The 27,331-nt window shown below is 43.1% G+C and overlaps 1 protein-coding gene across 1 annotated transcript in view; it reads left to right on the forward strand.

Moving 5' to 3' along the window:
* foxo6b (forkhead box O6 b) overlaps positions 1-26,855 on the forward strand; it is a 52,697-nt gene extending 25,842 nt beyond the window's left edge. Inside the window, exon 2 of the mRNA XM_036562604.1 lies at positions 24,460-26,855. Coding sequence (XP_036418497.1) covers positions 24,460-26,109 — 1,650 coding nt within the window. The 3' untranslated portion in view covers positions 26,110-26,855. The remainder of the gene's footprint in view (positions 1-24,459) is intronic.
* The last annotated feature ends 476 nt before the right edge of the window (positions 26,856-27,331 follow it).

Here is a 27,331-nt window from a genome sequence, read left to right on the forward strand (position 1 = left end):
AGAACGTCACACAGGGAGAGGACGGAACCAATTCTGCTCAGACGGCAGCCAAAAAGCCCATTTAAACTCGAGACAGGGGAAGCTCACGCTCTCTCTCTCTCCGCTCTCCTCTCTCTCTGCGCTCTCCTCATTTGACCCTCCTCTGCAGGCCCTCCTCAGTGCCCTGATCAATGCCATCCCTCTCTCTCTCTCACTGTCTCTCTCTCACTGTCTCGCTCTCTCCTTTTATCAGTAGGCCTAAATGTTTTTATAAGCAGCACTGATTCTGTCTGAGAGCATCGCTTCTGTGTCTGGCTGCATCCTCACGCTGCCACGTACGCAAACCGTAACACGTGGTGTGAGGTAATGTGCCGATGTCGTGATTCTCATTTTAATCGTTTACTGAGTTAACAGTTAACAGTTTATTCTTATTATTAAATTTTAATAATAATTATTTTAAAATTTTACTTTGATGATTTTTATTATTGAATTATAACATTTGATTTGTTTTATTACAGTATAACTTCTCAATCCCTGATCCCTGTATTACTCAGCTACATGGTAAATGAGGGTTTCCCTCAATGTATTCTGAGTAAAATAAAGGTTGATTGATTGATTGATTGATTCTAATCGAGTGTAGTGATGGTGTTATGCTACATGGTTGATAGTTTTTTGACAAATGTGACACAAAAAACTGCTTTATTTTCTTAAAAATTCGTATTTTTACCACTTTCGTATGTGCTCCTTCAGCAGCCAAGACAATGAGCATATATCGGTTCGCTGGCTTGATAAGGTCAGCCCCCCGCTGACTGTTTGCTACTGCTGGTCCCCCGTCGGACCACCCAGATTATTGTCCTGCATACAAGCTTGAACTAGTTTTAACAGATTTTGAACTAGTTTTTAACAGACTCGGCCTGGTGTAAAATTATTTTTACAAATGTTGTTGACTCTGTGCTGAATTAAAATTATTTACTAAACTAATTTACAAAGTATATCTAAAGAAAGGAAGGAAGGAAAAATCAATAAATAGGACTGTGAGGGAAAATGAGCGATGAAAAGTGGGATTTCGTCTAAAACTCTGCTTAAACACCGATGAGCCGCTCAGAAGTCATGGGCAGTCATGGGCTGGAGGTTAGGGAACCAGCCCTGACTCCCACCTAACCCCCAACTGCTCCCTGGGCACCGTGAATAGGTGCTGCCCACTGCTCCGGGCAAGTGTGCTCACTGCCCCCTAGTGTGTGTGTTCACTAGTGTGTATGTGGTGTTTCACTGCACAGATGGGTCAAAATGCGGAGGTGAAATTTCCCCATTGTGGGACTAATAAGGGTCACTTAATCTTGCAAAACACTAGTGGACTGCCAGCCTTGCCGATAGTGGTCCACTATCGTCTAGCTATCAAAGAGGGTCCGAATTACAAGAACTTTCTATCTTTTCGTCTTAAGTTAAGATCTGACAGGTCAAGATAAGATTTTTCAGAAATTCGTAGTACAAAAAATCAGATCTTAATTTAGAAATCTTATCTTATCGTACAGCATCTTATCTCAAGTTAGGAAATCTTACCCTACTCGCTTCAAGCCAACAATCAACTGTCATGTCTGTTACCTAGCAACCAACCATACCCGAACAGCTGAAACGTAAACACACAATCAAAATAATCATATCAGTGAGCCAGACAGCTCCAGTTACTGATATAAAAAAGGTCAAACAAAACTAAAGTGTGATAAACTGTAAGTAGTGAACACTGTGAGAGCGCCCCCTGCTGTTTATCAGAGCGTCGCCGCTCCCCAGTTTCAGTCTCCATTTCCCAAACGCTTTAGCCGAGCGCGCTAACGTTACTCCTCCTAATAAACAGACACACGTTCAGCTCCGTCTCCTCATTATTCACCACCATCACTGTAATATTTCATCATCAACATTAACACACGAAGGTGATCAGAGGAGCGGTGGAGATCGAGTCTGCAGCGTCTGAGATCTTTAAAACGCAGAGTTGGAAAAGAAAATCATCTCACAGTGAAAGCAGCGTTTTACAGTAGGAATAAATGGAGCTCATTATGCTGGTAGTGAACTATGCTGCTGACACAGCTGCCTAAAAACCATAGAAACGGACCTTAAACAGAAGTGAGGACCCTGTTGGGGTTCATCCTAAAGTTAGGACAGGATTTAGGAGGTTTAGTCTAGTTAGGATGTTTGTGTGCTGCTGTTTTCTTATCTGGAGTTCATGATGAGATTATGAAGGTAGGAACTGTTATTCTGGAATAGATACTGTCCTAAACTGAGTCGTCATGGAGACTAAACAGATCAGATTTCAGAGTTAAGATGTTTCTGCAATACATCCCCAGATTCATATGTGGTACATGGCCATGTGATTAGGCCAGGTTGGACTTGTGGACATGTGTTTATGAGTATGCAGTGGTGGTATCCGTAGAACAGCACAACAAGGAACCAATCACGATGATTCCTTAAACTGCATCATGAGCACAGATACCTGTTTGCTGAATTTAGTAAAAAATCAGGCGTTGCTGAGGTGACAACACTGGACTTCACTCTCCGTCTGCACTCGTCCAGCCTGATGGCCAAAGAGCAGGAGCTCAGGCCTTCCTAGGGTCTATGCATGTGTCTGCTCACTGTATACCCAGTCTTTCTTGGGCTGGGCGGGGAACTAAATTTAGCCCTGGACTTTTGTCTAAACCAGCCCACTCCCACAACCACCGTGATCCCCCCAACACAACCGCCAAAAACCACAAGCCCCCTGACTACCACCACCACAAGACTAAGCTTGCCATCATAGTTACAGTTTTCTTTACTAAAGAACACTTGAAGAACCAACTTTTTAAGAGTGCAGATGCAAATGCAACCAGAACCTTTTTTTGAAAATGGTTCTATATAGCAGCAAAAAGCATTCTGCTATTGTTACGTTGTTAAGTTTGTAACCCTTTTTGGTGCTGTAACTATTTAGAACACATTCTCCATCAATCTGAAGAACCATTTTCACCAGGCGAGATCCATTTAAGCATGCACATGTTTTTTGAGTGTTTATGGTTCTAGAACCACTGTCTTTACCAAAGAACCCTTAAAGAACCATCTTTTTCAAGAATGTAGCTTGGCTGAGACTGCTAGTTAGCTAGCTTGGTAAATAGCCAATGCCATTTGTAGCTTTAGTGTACAAATAGACTTAATTAACTCTCTCTCCAGCTACACTCTTAACACAATGGTTCTTCAGGGGTTCTTTAGTAAAGAAAATGGTTCTATATACAGCGGTAAACATGCAAAGAACCCTTAGCATAATTAAAGGGTACTTTGCATCTTGAAAGGTTCTTCAGATTGATGGAGAATGTGTTGTATATGCTTCTATATAGAACCATTCCCAAAATCGTCACCAAAAAGGGCTGCTATTGTTTAGATACAAGCTTGTTACAACAGAAGAACCTTCGGTAACACTTTCTATGAATGTCACCTTTGTAAGCATCTATAAACACATTCATAACATGTTATAATGCATTCATAAGACATTATAAACATGGCTATAAATATTTATAAAAATGCATTATATGTTATAGCCATGTTTATTATGCATTATGAATTGTTATCATAATACATTATAAGTACTGATCATAACAAATTATAAGAGCTCATAAGTGGTATTTGTCCACTCTAAGTAAAGTGAAGCGTACTGTACTAAAGCCTCCTCCAGTGTTCAGAGTGAGGCTTCAAGTTGAAGTATTTACTGAAGGATTTACTGAAACACTAAAACATTCACAGTAAAGCACATTACAGGCTTCAAATGTCAGAGTTTAAACTAGAGCTGCCATCAGTGTTTTAGCCAATGTGGGAAAGGTAATGTTCACCACCGTTAGCTTGGTATTTGTCTTTACTTTCCGCTCTCCAAGCTGGGACTGACTTCTTTGGCACTGACATTATAACATATTATTAACACTATTTACAATGCATTATAATAACAATTCATAATGTATAATAAACATGGCTATAAAGTGTAATTCAGTGTAATTCATTTTTATAAATGTTTATAACCATGTTTATAATGCCTTATGAACACATTATAACATGTTATAAATGTGTTTATAGATGTTTACAAACACAACATTCATAGAAAGTGTTACTGAACCTTTTTGCGGTGCTATAAAGAACCATTCTCAAAATCTTTCTATATAGAAGCATGTACACATTCTCCATCAGTCTGAAAAACCCTTTCATGATATAATCATGCAAAGGGTTCTTTGCGTGTTTACGGTTACATATAGAAACATTTTCTTTACTAAAGAACCCTAAAAGAAGCATCTTTTTTAAGAGTGTAGCCTTCACGGTTTAACTCTCCTGGTTGTTATCATTATGCTGCTCTGAGGGCAGAAGCGTTTGCCTGACACAGTGAAAAAGCAGTGGGTCACTAACGTGTCTAGATATATTGACCCAGCAAACGCCGTTTGTCCATTGGTCTCCATTCATTTTATATAGGACTTCATTGGAAAGGATTTGTCCTGGTTCTCCTGATGGCCAGTCCATCCCTGAGTCCTTCAGACTGGACTACACCATTGCTGGCGGGTCACCTCAGGGCAGCGAGCGGACACACTCTGAACTGTCGGTGGCGGCAATCGGCCATCTTGTTCATTCACTGCCAGAACTGGCACAAAGTGGCGCGCCGCGAGCGGCCCCCCTGTGGGAACGTCTGCGGAAAATGGTGCTCTCGATCTTGTTCACGTAGCCTTTCCCTCCGCCGTTCCCCCTTTCGCTCCGTCACATTTTCACAGCGCATTCTCTCTCCTGCTTCTCCTTTCTTTCTTCGGTTTGTCTACCACCCCTCCTCCTCCATCCCCTCCCCTCCCCTGCCTGCCACCCTCTTTATAAACTCTTTCCCTTTCAACATCTCTTACCCATAACCCCCTCTTACACACCACACACACACACACATACTCGCTCACTCTCCCTCGCTCGCTCCTCCATTCTTCTCTCTGTATCCCTTTCTTTCTCTCACTCCTTTTCTCTGCTTACTACGGTCAGGTCTCATGGGGAAAGACAGTTGGCAGGAAGCAGGCTTGCTGCCATAGCAACAGGAACCCTCCCTCTCCCACAGGTCTCCTTAGCAACTGGTAGCTTGGCATTGTTGTAATGAGCGGGCCCCGTGTGCCAGGCTAGCGGAGCACGAGAGTGTGCGTCTGAGTGCATCTTTGTGTGCTACGTGTGATTATAAAGAACAGCGTGAGCAGTGAAGGCATCCTTTTTTATCGCGCGCTCGACTTCGCCGCCCCGCATCCCGACAACAACAACAAAAAAACACCCCACAAAAAATATTCCGAGCGCCCTTGTACACAGCGAGCCTTTGTCCTTTCGCGCGAACTTGAGTCTAATCTCGACGTATGGCATAAAACGCATTAATCTAGCCACCCGCTTTAATTAAGAATCATGCGCGTGTGCTTCCTCATCTGTTTGCTCTTGATTAAAGCGATCAGCTCACTCCACGCCCTCAAACTGAAAGAATCGAAGCATGACTTAATTAATGATTTGCTAATTAATTGTGCAAGCTCTGCCTAGGACAGAGGACGACTTTGTGACAAAGGATAGCTGGTGTCACCGTCTTGGCACTGACAGAATGGGTTTTAACAGGTGATGAGTGCTTTAGAATAATCAGGGCTGCTGAAAAATGGATTCCAGTACAGATTACTGATTACTTACTATCTGTGATCTGTTAATCCGAACGATTACGATTTTAAAGCTGCACTGTGTTAGATTTTTTGTTAAAATCGCAAGGACCGTCATTACAGAGTGAGGAGAATATAAACAGGCTAAAATACGGTGAGCGTGCGCTGCTGCGAGTCCTGTGAAGCCTGAAATAATCATTTAAAAGTCAGAGGAGTCGAGTCGGGAGTTTTTCACACCACATCGTATGTTTTTATGTACTAACGTCACACACAGGCCCAAAAAAGAAGGTCCAGCTGGATGTTTAGGCCTCAAATCATCTCAGTATCAACCTTAAGGCCAGTTTATAGTCTAGGCGACAAGCATCGCTCGACAAAAAGTGACGTAAAAGAGACGCAGATCTTCTTGCTTACATTCAAAATTTTGAGGGGGCGCAGACGCTGTCTCGCACTCTGATTGGATAGAAACTCGAAGTTCTACGTTCTGGATTGTTGCCGTGGTCACGGTGTGCGGCTGTGTTTACTTTCTTGCAGCTCTGCTGCTTTCAGAAACAGAACGGGTTGCCGTACTTTGCAGTTACTTTAAAAAGTAGTCCAAGCAGGAAATCTGGCAACCCTGCGTGACAGAGAAAGAGCTCAACGGAAACAAGTAGTATTTTTGGTTGCCGTAGCGACACTGAGCTTTAAATCCTACTGTTAATGCAGTTTCACTGTAGCAGCTGTTTTCAGACTGTTCTTTGGGAATATGCAATTACACATTTCCACCACAGGGGTCTCCAAATCCCCAAAACATACATAGTGGAGCCTTAAAGTAATGTAACTTGATTGCTTCGCATTAACGCTACGTGCCCTCTGCGTGCAAATTCACTGTCTGAAATTTTCCTCACCTTCAGTTTCAACAGTCTGTAGTGAAAAAATGTGCGTTGATTGTGGAAGCAGCAAGAATTTAACTCATGGCACAGCAAAAAAAAAGCTGCTTTAAACTTTATGCGAATTATAAGTGGCAGCTGTGTAGCGCTGACTAATCGCGGGACTTCCCATTGTCCATATGCAACGAAACTGTGCCTAAATGGTTCCATCTGGCCGAAGCTCTTGCTTAACCTCCTTAACCTCTTTAATTACAGACAAACACAATTTAAAAAAAGCCTATTCAAAATCTGTGATTTCAGATCTTTGATTTCAGGGCATTTGAGGCAGTGCTGAAGCAAGAAGAGTAAGATATTCATGCCACGTGTAGTGAAACATTCCATACAGTCCAGTCATTTCCTTTCAGAGGAAATATTCACGAGCGGAATTACATTCAGTTTCATGGAATTTGTCGTTGCAGACCGCTGGAGTGAGTCAACTTTGCGTGTGAAACTTTGCATCAAGTTCAACTTTGGTGAACTTTGACATGCGAATCCCTCATCCAGTAGCACTACTGCTTTAGCTGTGTTGATCTCTGAAGGGGCGGGGCTTCATATAGCAGGACTAAAGATCAAAAATGGTAGAAGCACAAAATCACTAGTTATCAACCTCACTAGTTATCAATAAACACACAGGACAGAGAGAGACTGTGTATGAGGTGTGGTCAGTCATCAGAAGGTACTAGATGGAAGGATTATCTGTACTTTTGCATTTTTACTGTTTATGGTGAATTAGACAGCTTGCTAACTGCGATGTTAGCTGCTTGGCTAAGCACTGCTACACACCACGTTAGATATTTACAGTTTTTGGTACAGCTTGTTGTGCAGGAGTATGTGCTCACATAGTACAAAATTATCTGGTAATTTTTATGAATGATTTGTGTTTTTACTGTTTATGGTTGCTTGCTAATGGCGCCAAAATGGAGGATTTTTTCAGTGTCAGTCTTCCAGTCCAGCCTCGCTCACGGCCACTGGCAAAGTGACTTCAACTGCAAATTTTAGAGTCACTTTCAAATTACGTGTCTTTTAAAAGATGTAATTCAACAAGATGTATTTAAACAAGGTATTATTATAAATCATTATGAATTCTGAGTTATTTATTTATTTATTGAGAATTCGACTTGTTGTGAACCCAGCTACATAATATTGACATAACCATGCCATAAACATCATTGCAGATGTCATATGCTGTCAGGAGTTGTCATATAACAGTGTGGTGTTACTAGTGGTGGTAATTATCATGACTGATGCTACAATGTTTGATGTCACATGCTACTTTTTGCTGAATGTAATGTTGTTAGCTGTCAGACTTTATGACATCTGTCATGACAATTACCAGTAATGATAACATGACACTGTTAGATTACTCTATGTAATCTGTCATGAAAAGTCCTGACATGTTTATTGCAATGCTATGTAGCAGACTTCATCAAAAGTGTTACCCAAAAACATAACAACCAGCAGAATGTCTTCAAGTGACAAGATATTCCTTGCTCCTCACAAGAAGGGCAAAGGGGGCTATTGGGTGGGCTCATTTTGGAAAAGTGAAAGCAGGACCTCAGTCAGGAGATGAAACTGATGAGATGCGTGTTTTTGCACAGCTCGGATGTCTTTAACTCAGTTTGAGCTGCTTTTATAGATGCAGAGCAGAAGCAGAAGACAAACCTTGTGATGTTTGTCGTTGAGAAACAACCGTCCTCGGCTGTTGCTATGCCAACCACAGAGACAACAGAGACTGGTGTAGTGAGTTCATGTCGCCTGCGAATGTTTGCAAAAAGGGCAAAAAAAATAATGTCGCATTTTCAAAAAGACACAGGAGCTCTAAGAGACAGAGGCTTAGACAGAGGCCGAATAGAGATTAACAGTATGGGGAAAATAATGTTTTTAATGTAATGTAAATAGAATGATGAACATTGGAAAACTAAACATCCTCTTCAAATCAAATCAAATCAAATCACGGTTATTGTCACATCACATTTACACAGGTGCAAAGGTGAGTGAAAATATATATACATACACACACACACACACACATTAGACTCTAAATATATACACATATACACAATATACACATTAATGTATTGCACCAATTCCAACATACAGTTTTTGTACAGTAATACAAGTTATGAAATAAAAGCTATGATATGTACAGTTGTACACTTTCCATATGTGAGTCTGGGGTAGATCAATGAGATGCAGGTACACAGGAGATAGAATACTGATATGTATGTATTGTAACATATGTAATATATGTATGTATGTATAACCCAGTTACAGTCTGATAGTAATATAATACCATATAAGTACACTTTGCTTATGGATGAAGGGATTTTATGTAGCAGTGATTGAAAACAATATGTGGTCACTCCAGTTAGGGTCTGTTAGAGAATGAGCTTCGTATTGTAGGCTTCAGTGTGGGCGTCGTGCTGCGGGACACCCGGCTGGACTCATGCTCGGGGGCGGCTGAGCTAGGCTTTAGCGTGCCAGTCGCTGGGCTGTGGAAGTTTTGGCCGAGGTGCCCTCAGGGGCCGCGCTGGCATGCGGGGCGGATTTTCCGATCCCCTGCTCCGCTCTCAGATGCTCCTTAATCTGCCTGCTCTATTTTTAAACCTCCTCTCCCCCTCCTTTTTCCCCTACTCCGTCCATCTCCGGCTCTTTCCCTCCCTCCCTCAGGCGCTCTCCCTTCTCCCAGGGAGCGAGGCCTGGCTTGGTCAGCAGCTCCAATTAGAGTGTGGTCCAAGGGGACGGAGCTCTATAGCAGCCTGCTCCCACTTCCAGGCCCCCAGGGCCCCTGCCAGCCCTCCTCCGCCTGGCCCTGCCACCTTCCTCAGGTTGGGCTGAAGCTTCAGACGCTGCCCTCCTTCCTTCCTCTCCGTCTCCCCTGGGTGGTGACGGCTCCATGGAGAGCGAGGCGGGGAGAAAAGGCCTTCTGTTGCCTGAGCATTATCTGTATTGTCTCTGCTGTATGTTCAAGGAAGAGTGGCTGTTAGTGCAAGAGTGCACTTATCAAATTTTCCAATTTTCAGCAATTTTCATCTCTGTAATAATGGTTATTACAGTAATAGATAATAGGGCTAATGGTAAGGGCTTACAGAGGTGACCTTAAATAAGTAGGAGGCTACTAAGGTACAAGAAAATTAACATGGTATGTACAGTACTGTGAAAAAAGATGATATAATCCTCAAAAAACATTAAAATGATTAAAAGCTACAGAGAAAATGTGGCTCCTAACAACCACCTGGAAGAGCTCGTAGACCCCAAAACTGCCCCCATCAGATAAACAGCACTTAAAGCTTTCATCTCTGAGAGAGAGGAGAAAATCAAGCTGCTTCAGATCTGAAAACATCCACAGGTGTTTCTGTCCATCCTTCCACTGTGAGAAGACGACTCAGCGCTGTGGGTCTGAAAGGATGTGTAGCTGATCAAGAAGAGCCTCACTGAGAAAAGGAGACGGACACATCAAACAAAGAAGCTGAACGATGGACTGACCACCCCAGAGTCCAGACCTCAACACCACTGAATGTGTTTGATTACTTCAGAAAATCATCAACCAGCTTCTAAGACTGAACTTTGGAGGTGTGTCTGCAGATTCTTTGAGGAACTGAAAGAGAGGCTCCTGAAAAGAATGGAAGCTGGAATAAAGGGAGAGAGTGACTCACAATGAATAACTTGCGCTACATTATATATATAATGTAAAATAATAAAACAGGAAAAGAAAACATTCCTAACTTTAATGTACGCTACCAAAAGATTTTATTTTGAGTAATTGTGAATCATTTCTATTAAGCCATTCATCATGAAATGTCCATGCAATGTAAAGAGTAGCTGGTATTTTCAAATGGTGTAAAAAATGTGAAAAGGTCAAATATTTTACATCATCAACAGTTCTAGAGTCAGAATTGTTCACAGTGGTGGTAAGAGGAACCAGATGTCCACCTCTAAAAGTCCATTAGGAAGTCCATCCATGGTGGAGGGATACATGCAGGGCGTTGTGAGGCAAAATAGTCCCCAAAGAAAATTTCTTTTTTATTATTTTATTATTATTATTTCAGATTTTCCACTATTTTCCATCATCAACATTCCATATAAACTCAGAAGACTGGTGTAGGTTCTCTGGTGGTTCTGGATAGTAAATAAAATGTCTATATCTGTGTTGTAGTCATGGTGACCCCTGGTTCCTATCACCACCACTGTAAAGACATCTGAACCATTTCACACCAAACCACTCTGGATATCTGAACTGCTGAATTATGCAGAATTTTTGAGAAAACAGTGGAATATCCCTGTGATATGACAGCTATGGTGTATATATACGTGTGTGTGTGTGTGTGTGTGTGTGTGTAGCTCTAGAACTGCCATATATTTAGCCTACTTGAGTTTTCTTGCTGTTGCACTTTTCTTTCTGCATCCTTCCAACCCCCCACTTTCAAATCGCTGCCATCGCACCTTCCCGGCCCTATTAATCCGCATGGCTGCGAGTTTTTTATTTCCCCTCAAACAGACAAGCGCCGCCCGTGACATCATTCACAGGAAGTGCATCTTTAGCGTTGGCTAATTTCCATCGATTGCCTCCAGACAGGCTTAGCAGACGAGCCCCCTTTCCCACACAGCTCTCATTTTAACTCTCCCCGCCTGCAGGAGAGTGCCTTGTCTCTCTCACTCTATCTCTCTCTCTCTCTCTCCCTCTCTCTCTCCTGCCTTTCCTCCACAATGAACGCAGTCAGCGCTTTTATCTCCTACCCCACTTGTGCTTATTATCAAATAAATGTGCGGCAGAGAGAGATACCCATTGACAGGGCCGTGCATAATGACTGCTGGCTGTGTGAAATGGATTAATAAATAATGGTCGAGCAGGGCTGCAAACAGCTTTTCCAGTCCTGCTAGCTCCCTCCACAGAACAATCCCCAGAACACTCGGGGAGGAACGTTCCGGACCGCGTCGAATGGAGCACTGAGCGGAATGTAAAATCGAGGGCTGCCTTGAATGCTCCAAGGAGAGTCCTCTGTAAATTAGAGCACTCCTTAAAATGTAAAGCAGAGAGCAAGGCGCAATGCTTTTTACAGGAATACGGAAACAATCCAGCCACGCGTTGCAACCCATGCATAATACATGGAGGCATCAGTGAGAGACCTCCCGTTCACCGCAATCACTTCCCCTTCAGCACCAGACAGTCGGAATTCACTCTGATGTACTGCATATAGGCTATAAGCTACTATTATTACAGTACTGTACAAAAGAGAACACCTGGCGTTTATTCAGTTTCAAGACAAATAAGCCATTAAGTACAAGATATTCATTTGTCAGATGTTTCTGAGGAGACTAGATGTTAGATAATCCACCTGCAAAAGAAAAGAGAAGGTCAAATTGAAAAATAACAGGAGGTTCTGAAAAGCTACAGAGAAATTGAGACTCCTAATAACCACCTGCAAGACGTGGTAGACACCAAAGCTGTCCAGACCTCAACATCATACTGAATATGTTTGGATTACTTCAGAAAATGATCAACCAACCTCTAACATTGATCAATTTGATGGTTTGTTATTAATCTCAGTGTTACTGAGCTCTGCTAAAGCCTGAGTAGACTGATAAATCAATGTGATCGGTTATTAATCTCAGCGTTACTGAGCTCTGCTAAAGCCTGAGTAGACTGATAAATCAATGTGATCGGTTATTAATCTCAGCGTTACTGAGCTCTGCTAAAGCCTGAGTAGACTGATAAATCGATGTGATCGGTTATTAATCTCAGCGTTACTGAGCTCTGCTAAAGCCTGAGTAGACTGATAAATCAATGTGATCAGTTATTAATCTCAGCGTTACTGAGCTCTGCTAAAGCCTGAGTAGACTGATAAATCAATGTGATCAGTTATTAATCTCAGTGTTACTGAGTTAACTGAACATTGTATAGCTACCCATTTTAAAGTCACATGAATTGTGGGTTTAGTTCATGAGGCAGGCAGTGGTGCTACTCAGTAGACTGTGGGTGAAATGAATAGCAAATATATAACAGCAAAATGTTAGGGTTTTCAGAACTTCACTCAAATGATTAACAAAAAAATTGCATGATGAAAATAGTGAGGAACTATGACTAGATCCTGAATGCAGTCTAATAGCTTTTGTATGTGTTATGAAATACATTACTGAATACTATTATTACAGTGGATTCAGTTTTCAACCATCACTTCAACCATTTCAAACTACTCTGTCCAACTACAGAATAAAAAAAAAACTGGTAACACCTTATTTGGATGGTCCACTGTAGATGCTCAGTCTATTTTCTACTAACTTTCACCTAAATATCTATTAAATGCAACTGACCTTGAAGTTGCGTGTGAAGATTCTAGTAAATCTGTCCCTAACCTTAAACCCAACCCTAAACCTAACCTCAAGACAGAACCTATTCCTACTTCTAACCCTAACCTTAATGTTGTTGATAATTAACTAACACCAGAAAGTTTGTCAATAATATAAGTATCTGTAGAGCATCTATAGGGGACCATCCAAATAAGGTGTGACCAAAAAATTATATATAAAACTTTTGCTTTGACTTTTTTGGGGTGGGGTTTGGATCAAGGAATCAAACCTTGGTCGTCCATCATCTAGATACAATGTGGACAAAAAATCAGAAGCATCAGCTTTCCACAGTGTCAAAGCTTCACTTTAGCCTGGAGATGATCGTTTCAGAGCTTATTCTCCTTCAAAACAGTGTAAAAACATATCAAACAGAATGTTTTGAAACTTCAGCTGTTCTTTACATTGTGTGAACATTACATGACGAATGGACCAACATAAACGGCCCCAAATCTCTCAGAAAAATTACGTCATTCTCCTTCTCCTATGAATTTACCATTTTGGAGATGTGAGATTTTGCTACAAAAGGGATTGTTTTCGTAATGAACTCAGTGACCCTAGAGCCTCATGAACTATACATATCTCAGAATTCCCCTTCAACTGTATATCAGACCACTAGCTAACCGCTGCCTCAAGCTAATAAGTGAACTCCCTTTCCTCCTCACGTTGGTTTGAATTCGGTTGGTTGGGAAAGCTGTAAAAAGCAGAACTTTCCATGTTAAAGAAGGTTTTCATGACTTGACATGGGCAGAGCCTGCAGACACGAAAACACGAGGGTGGATGATGGGAAGTCTAATTGTCACCAGGCAGTGGGCAGAATGAGAGGCTGATGTACCTCCATGTGGTCTAAACTTCATCATGTCCTCTACCTTAAGAGGCTCCTGCAATTTAAAGCCTCCATTTGTCGAGTCTAATAGCAGGTAAGAGCCACGTTTGGAAGCCCTGTTTTTGATTCTCGGTAATAGCTCTGCGCCGCCGATCATTATGACCATCATGGCTCTCTGCTTACCTCCCGCCTGGCCAGCATATGATCCCTCCAATCCCCAATGCTTTACGGCAGTTCCAGGGGTGACACCCAGGCGCGGAGCGGCCAGATTTAACCAGGATTAGCCCCAGATTTTCTGGGATTACCCTGGCTGGAGTGGGATTAAGCATGATTGCCACATTTCTCTGGGTAGATGGGTGCGTGTGGTCGTATGAGTGTGTGCGTGTGTGCTTCCTGAGGACAAATTGGTGAGTGTGTGCGTGGGCGGATGTGAGTACGTGTGCATGCAGCAAAAATCGCCAGAGCTGAATTAACACCTACAGCGTTCATTTAAGCCCAGCTGGACCCAAATGAACTCTGGAAGAGTTAATTCAACCCTGGGGATTTTGCTGCATGTGTGAGGGAGGGAGGCGAGGGGAGGGGAGCGGACGGCAGGGCCAGCCAGTCACTGACTCAGACGAGACCCACAAGGTGTCTGGGTCAAACGTGGAGCCACAGTGCTATTTCCAGAACCTCACCACAAGCCGCACTGTGATTGAGCAAAGCCAGACTCACCCTCCGTCTCAAATCGAGCACTTCCGCAGTGTGCTAGCAGTGTAGTTTGCTCACAGTGGGAAATTTAACGAGATGTAGTACACTTGAAGTATTAACGTGCCAAAAAAAGGGTTCTTTGCATGATGCTTTGGAAGAACCGTTTTCTCAGGGAATCATTTTTATCCATTAACTACAGGGACTTCAGTGCAAAACAATGGAGCTTTTCTTAGGTTATAGAAGGGTATAATAAAACTTTGGGCCCAAAGATTGGTAAGGTGTTAAAGAACCTCCACATAGCATAAAAGTTTAAAGAAGAACCCTTCAACTGGCACAGAACTATAAGCATAATGTGTACCTTTAAAGATTCTTCACACTCTCCTTTAAATCATGGTTCTTTAGGGAACCAAAAGCATCTCAAAGAGCCTTTTTGGCACCTTTTTTAAGGGTGCAGAACCACCAAAAAATTAAGTTTGGCACATTTGCACTGATTGGCTGAAGGCTGGCATAAACCTCCGACATCGTGTTGTCACTTTGCTTCAGTGACATGCCGTATTAGGAACTCTGGGTCAAAGCTGGTTTTGTCTGTGAGACAAAAATGAACAGCAAAGCTGATTCGCTTTGTCCTTCGTACATTTTTTCTCCTGAATATTTCTACCTGCAAGCTAACACTGCTGCATAATCATAAGACTGGCAACCTCACCAAAATATCCCACGTAAACCAGCAAACTTTGTCAAATGTAGTAGTCGTTTTGGTTGTAGTAGCCTGCTTTCTGACCCCTTACTGACACACTCACCACCAATCACCATTAATCACAAGTTCTACTAAAATATTAGAAGTGAATGTTAGAAGCTGGCGTGTTCAAAAGAGTTCTATATAGAACCATGCACACTCAAGGAACCCTTTGCATAATTAATTGTTTCTTTGCATGGTGAAAGGGTTCTTCAAATTGATTGAGAATGTGCTAGATGGTTCTATGTAGAATTTTTTTTCAAGGGTTCTATATAGCGTCAAAAAGGGTTCTGCTATTGTTACAGGCTTGACATTTTCACGAAAGCAGAACCCTTTTTGGTGCTATATAGAACGCTTTCCAAAAAGATTTTGTATAGAACCATCTACAGCACTCTGCAATCTGCAATCTGAAGAACCAAAGAACTCTTTAATCACACAAAGGGTTCTTTGAGTGTTTATGGTTCTATATAGAACCATTTACCAAAGAACTCTTGAAGAGCCATGTTTTTTTAAGAGTGTAAGTATGAGTGGACACTCAAATTTGGCATTAGCAGCTAAAAATGCTAAAATATGCAATCTTTGTGTCTTAATGGTCCAACTTTACACTTTACAGGACTTTTTTAACATTTACAAGACATTTTATCAACGTTCCTATCTTCTGGGTGTTTTCCATCACTGGAAATGCAGTTAATGAATTTCCAGGTTTTCCTGGTTTTCAGGTAGTTAAGGAATTTCCAGGTACCGTGCGACATTTAGCGCACTTAGCGCAAAACATGCTTGATTTGAGAGGCTCTTCAATCACGTAGTTTTCATGGCCTGAGTTGAGACTTAAGGATAACAAGAGGAGCCTTTTTAAGAGCAGTCAGATATTCTACCCATCACTCTCCTGCAGCATTAGAGGGTGGAGACAAGGGCACTGAGTCGAGCCTGGCGATGTCTAAGCACAGATTTCCGGCTTGTCGGGGTTCAAGTTTAATCACATCTGAGGAACACGACGAGGTTTTCGAGGTTTTCGAACAACAAGCTCATTTGTCGACTCATGTTGCGGGGGGATTTTCGCGGGCGTTTCGGCGGCTTGACGGCGACGCTGCCTCACGCTCTGGCAGGCTAGTGGTAGTCACGGAGAGAGTCATGCGGCTTATACTTGACTTGCTAATCACCAGTCCTCAGAGACAGCTCCTGCGGCGCTGTGACTGCCGATGATTGAAGCTCCCTTGTGAGTTGGTGTGAGTCGTCTGACAGTCAGAGATGAAAGCCTGTTTGGAGTTACCTGCAGCATCAAACAGCATCTGCCTCTTTTTTTTTATTTTGCAATCCTAACCCTCCTCTTTTTCCCTGCCTTCCCCCCCTTAACGTTAAACGCAGTCGTCATGGTTACCCTCCGTAGCTGTCAGAGCGCCGCTTTCGCATCGGCTGACGTGGACCGTTCGTCGGAGCCCTCGCTCTCGACGCCGCCGCTCCATTTGGCTTTGATTAAGTCGGCCCCTTGCCTGCCGTGGCTGCACAACATCGGGCTATTACACCAGCATGGGGGCTTGTGTCATTTGGCGGAGCCGCTGGCAGAGAATAGAAGCTCCTTGGAGGGGGGCCAGAGAACATAAATACACCTCGCTTATCCAATTTCTGCCCGCTTTGAAAAGGAGCGGAGTCAAAGTGGCACGTTTTTTCGCCCCGTCGGAGCGGGCTGGAGAATCAGCCCTTCAGAACTCCCGGGAGACGGGGAGGCGGGGGGCCTGTTGAAGAGCAGCATGCTCTCGGAGATCAGCCCAGCTTCGAGCTGATCTCCAGCCTGGCTCTCCATCTCGTCAAGATAATTGGCTCACCTGAGTGCCTGATATCCATTCGCTAATATCAGCCGTAATGGTTTTCCGAATCACTGTGCAAAACAAGAGGCTGCTTTCTCCAAAGAGGAGCCACGGGGTGGGCAGCAGATTACAGACGTGCTTGGACACCAGCGTGCGTTTTGTTTTTCTTTCTGCGCGGTTTTGTTTCCCCATTTGCGAATAGGTGAATGAAAAAAAAACCCATAAGCGATATTGGGAGCGTGAAAGTGATAAACAGATGGGGGAGATACGGAGGGAAAAAGGGATGAATGAGTGCGGGGCGAGATGATAGAGATCGAGGTGCGAAGCGCTAAATTACTGACTTACACAGATCTCAGCGCACAGGATGCGTTTGCCAGTCTGCCCGGCTCCGCTTGCCGAAGTGTGCTTAGAACAAAGGCAGAGTGCCAAACCTAACACCTTCCTGTGTGCCTCTTACAGTAAAACCAGGCCTGGGCCCTGTGTGAGTCTGTCAGTCGAGGGGATGTTGGAGGCGCTTCATTTTAAGGAGCTAAATTTCTGCATAATTAAATGGCTCAGATGTAAATAAAGTCGTTCAGAGTGGTTTGTTATGAAATGCGCCGAGTCAGAATTGTTCACAGTGGTGGGGATCATGAAATGGTTATGAATACGGTGCCTGATGTCTGTGTAGTTTTCTCCTGGTAACAGCTTCTGTTCCTCAGCCCCTCAGCCAGCGCCTCTCCGGGTCTGTAATGCTAGTTAGTTAGAAAAAGATCTGAGTATAGAATTAAATTGATAATTAATTACATTAAAAAGTGCTACTGAACAGTGAACAGCCAAGAACAGTCTCGTCTGTCAGGTCGCGTTAGACAAGCGAACTGCCTAAATTTAACCACAGGATCCGTTTCTAGAGACCTTCAAGCACAAATATGTTCAATCCTTTACACAAATACAACAATCAATCTAACAGTAAAGACAGAAGTGAAGAAATAACTCACATTTCTAAACTCTTCACTCAGCAGAAATGGCTCCTTCGTCAGCCATGTTTATCAAACCGAAGCGAAAGAACTCTCGGCAGGTGAACAGTATTGTGGGTCTGCCTTCGCTGAGAAGGATACATGTGATGCTGCCTTCAGATTCGGTCAAAATAAGACACCTTAGAAGACAACTGCCTTATGCTGCCTTCCGAATGGGACAGCCTTCTCTCAGGAGTGCGCAAATGCTGCCTTAGAATGCTGCCTACTTAGACAGCTGCCTCCCGATTGGAACGTACCGATTGTTTTATGACAATTTTTTACATAACCTGGCCTAAAACTTTTTTTTTAAACTAATCATGGTGGAGGGATACATGCAGGGCATTGTGAGTCCGCATATTGTACGAGAAGAAAAGTTATTTTTTCATATTTACTACTTTTTTTTACCATTATCAACATTACACATAAAAACCCCTGAGAAAAAAAAATAGAGATTAACACTAGCTGAGGTCAAATTAATTCAAAAATGGACAAAAGCCTTTATGACACCTGACGCTTGTTGGAATCAGCCTTAAAGTTTATGTAGGTGTGTGTAGCCATATGAACGCTGCCCTTCAGTAAAGTGTTACCAGTTTATTCAGTCCAGTCATGGTGAAGGGATACATGCTGGGTGTTCCAAGGCCATATAGTCCCCCAAGAAAACAGATTTTTTTCTGATTTTCCACTTTTTTCCATCATCAACATTCCATATAAACTCAGAAGACTCGTGTAGGTTCACTGGTGGTTCTGGATAGTAAATAAAATGTCTATATTTGTGTTGTAGTCATGGCGACCCCTGGTTCCTATCACCACCACTGTATAGACATCTGAACCATTTCACACCAAACCACTCTGAATCTCTCTGATTACGTCTCACACACTGAGTTAGGGAGGGATTTTGAAAGATTGGTGGAATTCCCCTTTTAATATGGTGAGAAATCAAACAGACTCTGATGATTGTATTGAAACAGTGCTTTGTCGACAGTGCATTATTTAACACTGTTAATGCACATTTATTAAGCACAAATAAACAGCAGAAACAGTGAAATCTTCTGTTTTGCACACACGTCTATGTATATTCGCGTATATATTTATATCCATATACTGTGTGTTCCTACACTGTTTGCTTTAAGGTTCACTCCAGCAAGGTGACCCCAGACTGAGATATTTCCAGTCCGCTCATGTGGGGGTTGTGCTGTGACTGTACACCACAAATCTCATGCTTGATTTCCTCAGTGATTAAAATGCTCATTATGCAATGATATCAGTCAGATATTGTGGCCTGACTTAACGACATTGGAAAATGCATATCAGTGACTGCAGAAACCGCCTATAGCCAGTCTAATAAAGCATCTCCCTACGATTCTGGCTTTGATTAACCTAATTATGTTTAACAGAACGTGATTAGAGTTTTACTATCACCATTAAACATTCCTGTGGTCTCGTGTTAATTGAGGCCTTGAACAATCAGAACGTTTTAGAGTTAATGTTGTATGTAAACAATCAACTCGACCAGTCTGTACTGATAAAGTGAGAAACGTTGAGCTCAGGATGAGAAATCAGTGTTCTGAAACCAACAAGCCAAATATGACGTCTCTTCTGTTTTGAGTTACGCAATTTAAAGGAACAGTATGTAAAAATATACAATGTCAGGCTTTTAACAGTAGCAGAACCCTTTCTGGTGCTGAACAGAACCCTTTTCATAAAGGTTCTACAAAGAACCATATACAACACATTCTCCATGCACAGATGCTTCTAAAGAATCCTTAAGGAAGCTTCTTTTTTAAGAGTGTAGATGGTTCTTGAAGGGTTCTTTAATAAGGAAAATGGTTCTATATAGAACCATGAACACTCCAAGAACCCTATGCATGATTAGATTATGAAAGTGTTCTTCAGATTCATAGAAAAAGTGCTGTAGATGGTTCTATTTGGAATCTTTTTTGAAGATGGGTCTATATAGCACCAAAAAGGATTCTTCTATGGTCAGAATAGCAGAACCCGTTTTGGTCCTGTATAGAACCCTTTTTATATTAGCATATTGTATAAACCACATACAACACATACGGCATCAATCTGTAGAACCATTTCATAAAGAAAATGGTTCTATATAGAACCATGAACACTCAAAGAACCCTTTCCATGAAAGTGTTCTTCAGATTGATAGGAAAAGTGCTCTAGATGGTTCTATATGGAACCTTTTCGAAAATGGTGCTATATAGCGACAAAAAGGGTTCTTCTATGGTTACACGCTTAAAATCGTGACAATAGCAGAACCCGTTTTGGTGGTATATAGTACCCTTTTAAAAAGGTTCTATAGAAAACTATAAACAGCACATTCTACATTAATCTGAAGAACGCATTCATGACACAATAAACCCTTTAATCATGCAAAGGGTTCTTTGGGTGTTCACGGTTCTATATAGAACCACTTTCTTTACTAAAGAACTCTTGAAGAACCGTCTCTTTTAAGAGAGTACTATAAGTGAGTTTTGAGTCAATGGATGTTCAGTTGTGACAAATTACTGTCCGTGATAATCAGCAGGGCGATACTGATGTGGCAGATGGACGTGAAGCTGAAAAATGCTGATAATCGTTCTTTTACATCCTGACGGCGACTTAAACAAACCTTCCACTGACTTTAAGTGTCCAGCTGCTTTTAAATGTCTATTGCTCACTGGGCAGAGCTGTGGTTACCCACAAGTGTTGCAGGACGGAGAGTTTTATTAGCAGAATAATTGCGATGTCCACTTCAGCAGCGTCATGAACTGTGGATATTAATAATGCAGAGCGATTGGCTGCAGCTATGGGAGACACTTATGACTTGTTGTTCATAGAGAGGGAGTCAGAAGCCTGTAATGTGCCTGAATATGGTGTTTGGAGATGTGCGACAGACATAGTGAGCTGGATACAGATCAGTTAAACTTCCTGAATCGTATGTAAAACATAGAACGTGATATAGCAGGAACAAAGCAGGGTTCCGTAACACATCCACACACGCTTGCAGAGAAGTGAAAGAGATACATCATTCAGTTCTGAGCTGCCAGTCAGCCTGGAATGTATGTCAGAAGAAGCTCCCCTGTCACTCTAGCCAGTCGTTAAGGCTTTATGATGTGTCATAAATGTCATACGGCAGTTATATTGCTACATATAGAGATTGCAGTATTACTTTACAGTATGGGCAAGAAGATAAAGCATGAGGGGCTGATCTGTTACCTCTAGGATATAAAGAATACACAAAAAAGTAGCTTGTCTTTACACTGACTTACATGCAGCCTAATAATCCATTAATAATCAAACTAATAGCTCAATTGGAATAGAGTACATCTATGTAAACATCTCAATCAGAATAGTCTAGTCCGATTGAGGCCATTCGGAATACAGTTTCTATTCGACTGATCGAGGTGGGTAATCCTGTAAATAATCCGTTAAAAAGAAGAATAATATTCGCATAAACACCTGTATCCGATTACATTCCCTATCGGAAAGTTTAAGTCCGTTCTGATCATGTTCGTCGCGTCATAGTAAAAGTTTATACCGTTCAACATGGCGGAGCAGAAACTGGTCTGCAGAGGAGACGAAGTTTATGCTCTGGTCTTTAAAAGACGGCGGTGGGACGGACGTCCAGCTTATGTGTCTCAGAACACGACGTCTTCCTCTCGGCCTTCTTTAATAAGGACATGTGAAGGACGTTTTCCTGTGTCTGACATAATTTTAAAGCAATTAAAAACACAAGCACTGCTCACTGCTGCTCATCTCACTCTGACTGGACTCACGTGATGCTGGTTGTCATGGTAACGTCTACACTAAGCAGTTCTCTACTCGTGTAATCATGTATCGGATTGCTTGTAGTGAGCATGTAAACAGAGATTTTCCATCCGATTGTTGAGTAGAGTGAGAATATAAACACAGCAGTCTTAATCTATAATCAGAATGTATTTAATCAGACTGGCAAAGGTCTTTGCATGAAAGCACAGCCAGTGCATGGAATATACCTGAAATCTTAATTAGGCAGGCACAAACAGCATTTTACAGGCTTTGTATAGCTGTTGGTACTTCTGAACCAACACCCAAGTTCTCATTCTCTTTAAATACGATACCCTAACCACGATGTTATGAATGTGATGTTGGAAAAGGAAGCATCTAGAAACAGAAATGCTGTTTATTTGGGTTGCTAGCACACACATAGGCTGGCTTTACACTGTGAAACTTTGATGCAACTGGTTGCATGTTATGAGTTGCATGCAATTTAACTTCTGCACAACCTGTTACATGAGGCAGTTCAAAAACAAAGTTGCATGCAACTTATTCGATCATATGGCACTAGTCAGCCAAATTATCAGGGTGTATTTTTTAATGCATTGTGTCATTTTCACTTTAGAAAGTTATCTACGACATGTTATTCATATTTGCATATTTGCAGCATTTTTATTGTCTTTGAGTCTTCAAGAAACTACCAGCTTAATAAAACCAGCTTTTTAGCCATATATTAGCAATCATTGTTCTGTTGATAATAAAAAGACACACACTAATTTGACAAACACATTCAAATATTAATAATTATCACTTATCACTTTATCACTGTCACAAATGTAGTAATTATGGTCTATTTAATTATCCAAAATCAGCATATATTGCAAACCAAAGAGCCACATTTATCTACTGCATCTGTCCTTCTGATTTAAATATGCTTTCTCTTGGCATTGAAAATAGCCCTTTTTGGTTGGTTCTTCCAAACAAACAACGAAGCGCTCATTCTCCTTAAATACGATACCTTGTAACTACAATGGGACAAGGAAGCATCTTGGAACAGAAATGCTTTTTATTTGGGTTTCTAGCACACACTTAGACCGGCTTTACCCTGTGAAACTTTCATGCAACTAGTTGCCTGTTAAGAGTTGCAGGCAATTTCATTTCTGTGCAACTTGTTACATGAGGCAATTAAAAAACAAAGTTGCATTCAACTCATTTGATTATATGTCACTAGTCTGCCAAATTGCATTGTGTCATTTCTGCTATGGAAAGTCATCTGCAATACATTATTTACATTGCATATTTGCAGCGAGTCTTCAAGAAACTACCAGCTTAATAAAACCAGCTTTTAAACCATATATTAGCAATCATTGTTCTATTTTTAATTCTTTGCTGAAATGTGTTGAAGCTTCAGAATAATAAAAAGAGATGTACTAATGTAATAGACATATTCAAATATCAATAATTATCAATTATCAAAATGGTCTATTCAATTGTCCAGAATTGAATGTATTGCCATGTATTTCAAACTGAAGAGCCACATTTATCTACTGCATCTGTCCTTCTGATCTAAATATGCTTTCTCTTGGCATTGAAAATAGCCCCCCCTCCTTTTCTGTTTTCTTTGTTCTGGTGTTCTTCCAGCACATTGAGTGTGCCAGAATCACGCCTGCTCTCTCTCTCTCTCTCTCTCTCTCTCTCTCTCTCTCTCTCTCTCTCTCTCTCGCGCTTTTTCTCTCTCTTTCTCGCCTCCCTCACTGGCTTCCCCTACTATTCGAAGGCCTGCAATCGATAGGGGCGTCTGCGATCATGTTGCCACGTGTGATTCATTTGGGTAACCTTGGCGACGGTTTGATGTGCGGGCTGTGGTGTGTGTGTGCACGGCTCGGTCGGCTGTGGTGTGAGTCAGAGAGAGAAAGCGTGCAGCGTGGAGGAGCAGGACTGCCTGCCGTATCGATCTGCCCGAGCAGCCCTCTCTGCACCACGCAGCTTCGCAGTGCCTGCCAGGCTTTACCAGAACAGGCATTCATTCTGAATGATAAGCTGCCGCCGAATGATTCCTGTATATTTAGACAGGAGATGAGAGTCGTCTTCAATGATCACCAGTGCAAGATGCATAATGGATAAATATACCTTTGACTTACTTTACACACTTAGCACAAAGAGAACAACAGTGGAAACCTACATAAGAACCATATATAATGGGTTTTCCATTTAACCATTTACCCATGCAGTCTGATGGTTCTTGGAATGCCCACGGTTCTATATATAACCACTGTAGTTGAGAACCTTGGAAGAACCCCTTTTTTAAGGATGTTTTGATCAGTCTGACAAAAATGAACATGGATAAGTGGTTACAACCTGTGTAATCCTTTTAAGAAACCAGCTATTACAACGTTCTTCAGGGAATTAGATGTGGTCCTTTTGTAGCAAAAGGCTTCAAATCCTAACCTTGAATCATTTTCCGCTGTTGGATTTTGAGTAGCCACTATTAATTTTGCAGCAAAAGTCCAGAACCAGAAAAAAAATGGATGTAAGGTCCAGATTTGAAGATGCCTGTTCTGTAGCATCACTACTTTTTGGCACCCTTATTTTCAAGAGTGTAGTTCCTCCATAAATTTACAGAAGTACCAAGTGTCCAAGTCTTATCATTCTGAAGTCTTATCTAATGTTCCCCCTGAATAGGCTGGGAGTTGTAATGCACATGTTTTTCTGTATTATTCTATGAGATGTTTAACAATCTGCTTTTGTCCTTCTTCCCTCCCCTATTATTGTCTCCACAGAACTCCATTCGCCATAACCTGTCCCTGCACACTAGGTTCATCCGTGTGCAGAATGAGGGAACGGGCAAGAGTTCCTGGTGGATGCTGAACCCAGAAGGTGGAAAGATGGGCAAAGGCCCTCGCCGGCGAGCCGCCTCCATGGACAACGGCACCAAGTACCTGAAGAGCCGAGGTCGTATCAGCCGCAAGAGAGCTGGGGGGATGGGCCGAGGGCTCGGCGCCGGACCAGGGATACAGGGATCCCCGGAGCATGGTAGCCCAGCTGGGAAGGGGGGCTTGGGGGTTGGGAGCGAGGAGTTTGATGCCTGGACGGACCTCCACTCCAGAACCAGCTCTTCCGCATCCACGCTGAGTGGCTGTCTGTCACCTATCATGGCTGAAGCAGAGCCAGATGAACCAGAAGAGGGAGGGCTGTCATGTTCGGCTTCCCCGCATCTCTATCCAAGCCCCACCAGTACCAGATCACCTGCCCTGGGCACTGGGGGCCACTGTCCTTCCGTGGAGCTCCCCCAGTTGGCAGATCTCACAGGAGCCATCAGCTTGGAAGAAGGCTTCTCTCAGCCGCCACAGCTCAAATGCAATGGGTACCATTATGGCCCAGCACCCAAAGGGGAGACCTCCTACTGTGGGACTGTCTATGGTCAGGCTTCAATGGGCATGCTAAGGCACCATGCCCCCATGCAGACCATCCAGGAAAACAAGCCAACCAGCTTCCAGCACTCTCTAAGGGCTTACTCAGAGAACAATGCTCTGGAGAGCCTGTTAGCTGGCGGGCCACAGTACTGTGGGAAGGACTTGGTGGTGGGGCAAGGAGGGACATCCCATTCTCTAATGTCGCAGTCTAACAGTGCCGTACACTCTCACGGCCACAATCAGAACCGCGGTCACAATCACAGCCAGAATCCCAATCCCAATCAAGGCCTTCACAATGACCATGAGCAGAACTCAAGCCTCCATCACAACCACAATTCCAGCAAGCACCACCCAAGTCTCGACTACAACCACGGAGCCAAGCACCACCCCAGACATGACTACGGCCAACCTCACGAGCACAACCATAAGCTTGACCCCAGCCCGAATGCAAACCACATGCACAGCCATATGCAGCACAGACAGTCATCCCTCTCTCCCAGGGTCAACAGTGATATGCTGCAACCCTACAACCACAAATCCTCCAATCTTTACGGCCCTCGTGCCCACCTACCGTCCACTTCCCTGCCCCCTAATCCTGCCAGCGTCATGGATGTGCCCCAGGACCCCTGTCACCTGGCCTCCGCGCCTCAACCCCGCCACCAGCCCTACCCAGGCGCTCATCACCACCAGGGCATGACGGAACCTTGGCAAGGGTACTACCACCACCCTTCCCAGAATTCGAATTACCACAGCAGCCACCATCCTGGCCACCACCAGCCTCCTGCGAGCCGACTCCAGCAGCCAGAGATGGAGATGGATGTCCATCATGGCAGTCTGGACTGTGATGTGGAATCTATTCTCCTCAACGACTTCATGGGCTCTACCGAGGGAATGGACTACAACTACGACGGATCGCTTTCGCAGGGTGTCGGCATGGGGATTGGCCTGGGAATGGGTATGGGGGTTTTCGCAGGACCCCCACAGTCACATAACAGCCAGAGCTGGGTGCCTGGGTAAAGTTACTGTGTCTGGGAGGGGGACAAAGACACTAACGAGAAAACTTCACCCATAGAGCCTTGCAAGAGGGTGCTGATCAGGTCAGGACTGATATGACTGTGATATACCTTTGCTCAGAGAGCCAAACAGGACAAAAACGTCGTTTTAAGGACGTACAGTTGATGGTGTCAGTGCAGTCATTTTGGACGTAGATTTCCCTCCCCTCTCCCTCTCTTTGTGTTTCTCTGCTGTGGATTAGTGTAATGGCGTCCCTTCAAACCCAGTGCTGTCCTCTCTCCTGTCCTTCAGTTTGTTCTCTATCCATCACCTTCATCTCCCTCTGGTCAAAAAGCTCTCAAGCACTTTACATCCATCTCCATTCATTCAGATGCAGTATCGGCCACCCTGCAACCTGGGGGGAATCGAATTGTCCGCTGGCCTGGGTTTAATGTATGCAAACGACTCTGTTATCCTTCCAGATCAAAAAAAAAAAATAGCGTTGGTGTTGTTTTTTTTTTTCTTTCTAACTTGAATACAGGATGGAGAAGTAAATATCTGTGCTGTCAGGCAGTGTTGTGTTCATGTTGGTCAGGAATGTGTTGGACACTTTGAGAGTGTATGTGCGTGCGAGTGCGTGTTTCAGTGTCGCTTGGGTCAGTGTACATTCGTCTACCCATGGAGGTCCGCTGGACGTCCCTTTCTCGTGGGCTAGGACAGTCATCCATCAGACTCACTCCATTGCTATTCAGCATCTCCTGTTTAATCTCCAAAGTAATGCACCAGCTATGCATCACTTCCGCAAATCGAATGTGGCATGAAGGGCGCACGTTTTTTTTTTTCCTTTACCCAGACACGCCAGTTTAATGTGTTTTGGCTACAGTGATGATTAAAGTCACTCTGCAGCAAATGGGGAGATGACGATGGTGAGCAGGGAGGGAGAGAGAAAGCGGGAGGAAAGGGCGAGAGAGGTAGAGCATAATGCAAATATTCCCACCGTGGCCCTTTCTCCCCATTCTGTGGATTTATGTAGCTTTCCCTGTAATGAGATAAGGAACGATCCGAGGCTAGCACGCTTCCTGAGCGAGGCCGACCGCACTGTGGCAACCTCGGGAGCTCAACCCTCCCTGTTCAGCTACATTAGCATATTGCATTATCATTAGACTATGCAGTGTTACTTTAGATAATCAATGCTGATTTATCAATCCTGAAGCCTCGTTAGCCCTCATTAACTGTGCACTATCAA

Source organism: Colossoma macropomum, unplaced genomic scaffold, assembly GCF_904425465.1.
Source record: "Colossoma macropomum unplaced genomic scaffold, Colossoma_macropomum, whole genome shotgun sequence".
Classification (NCBI taxonomy): Eukaryota; Metazoa; Chordata; class Actinopteri; order Characiformes; family Serrasalmidae; genus Colossoma; species Colossoma macropomum.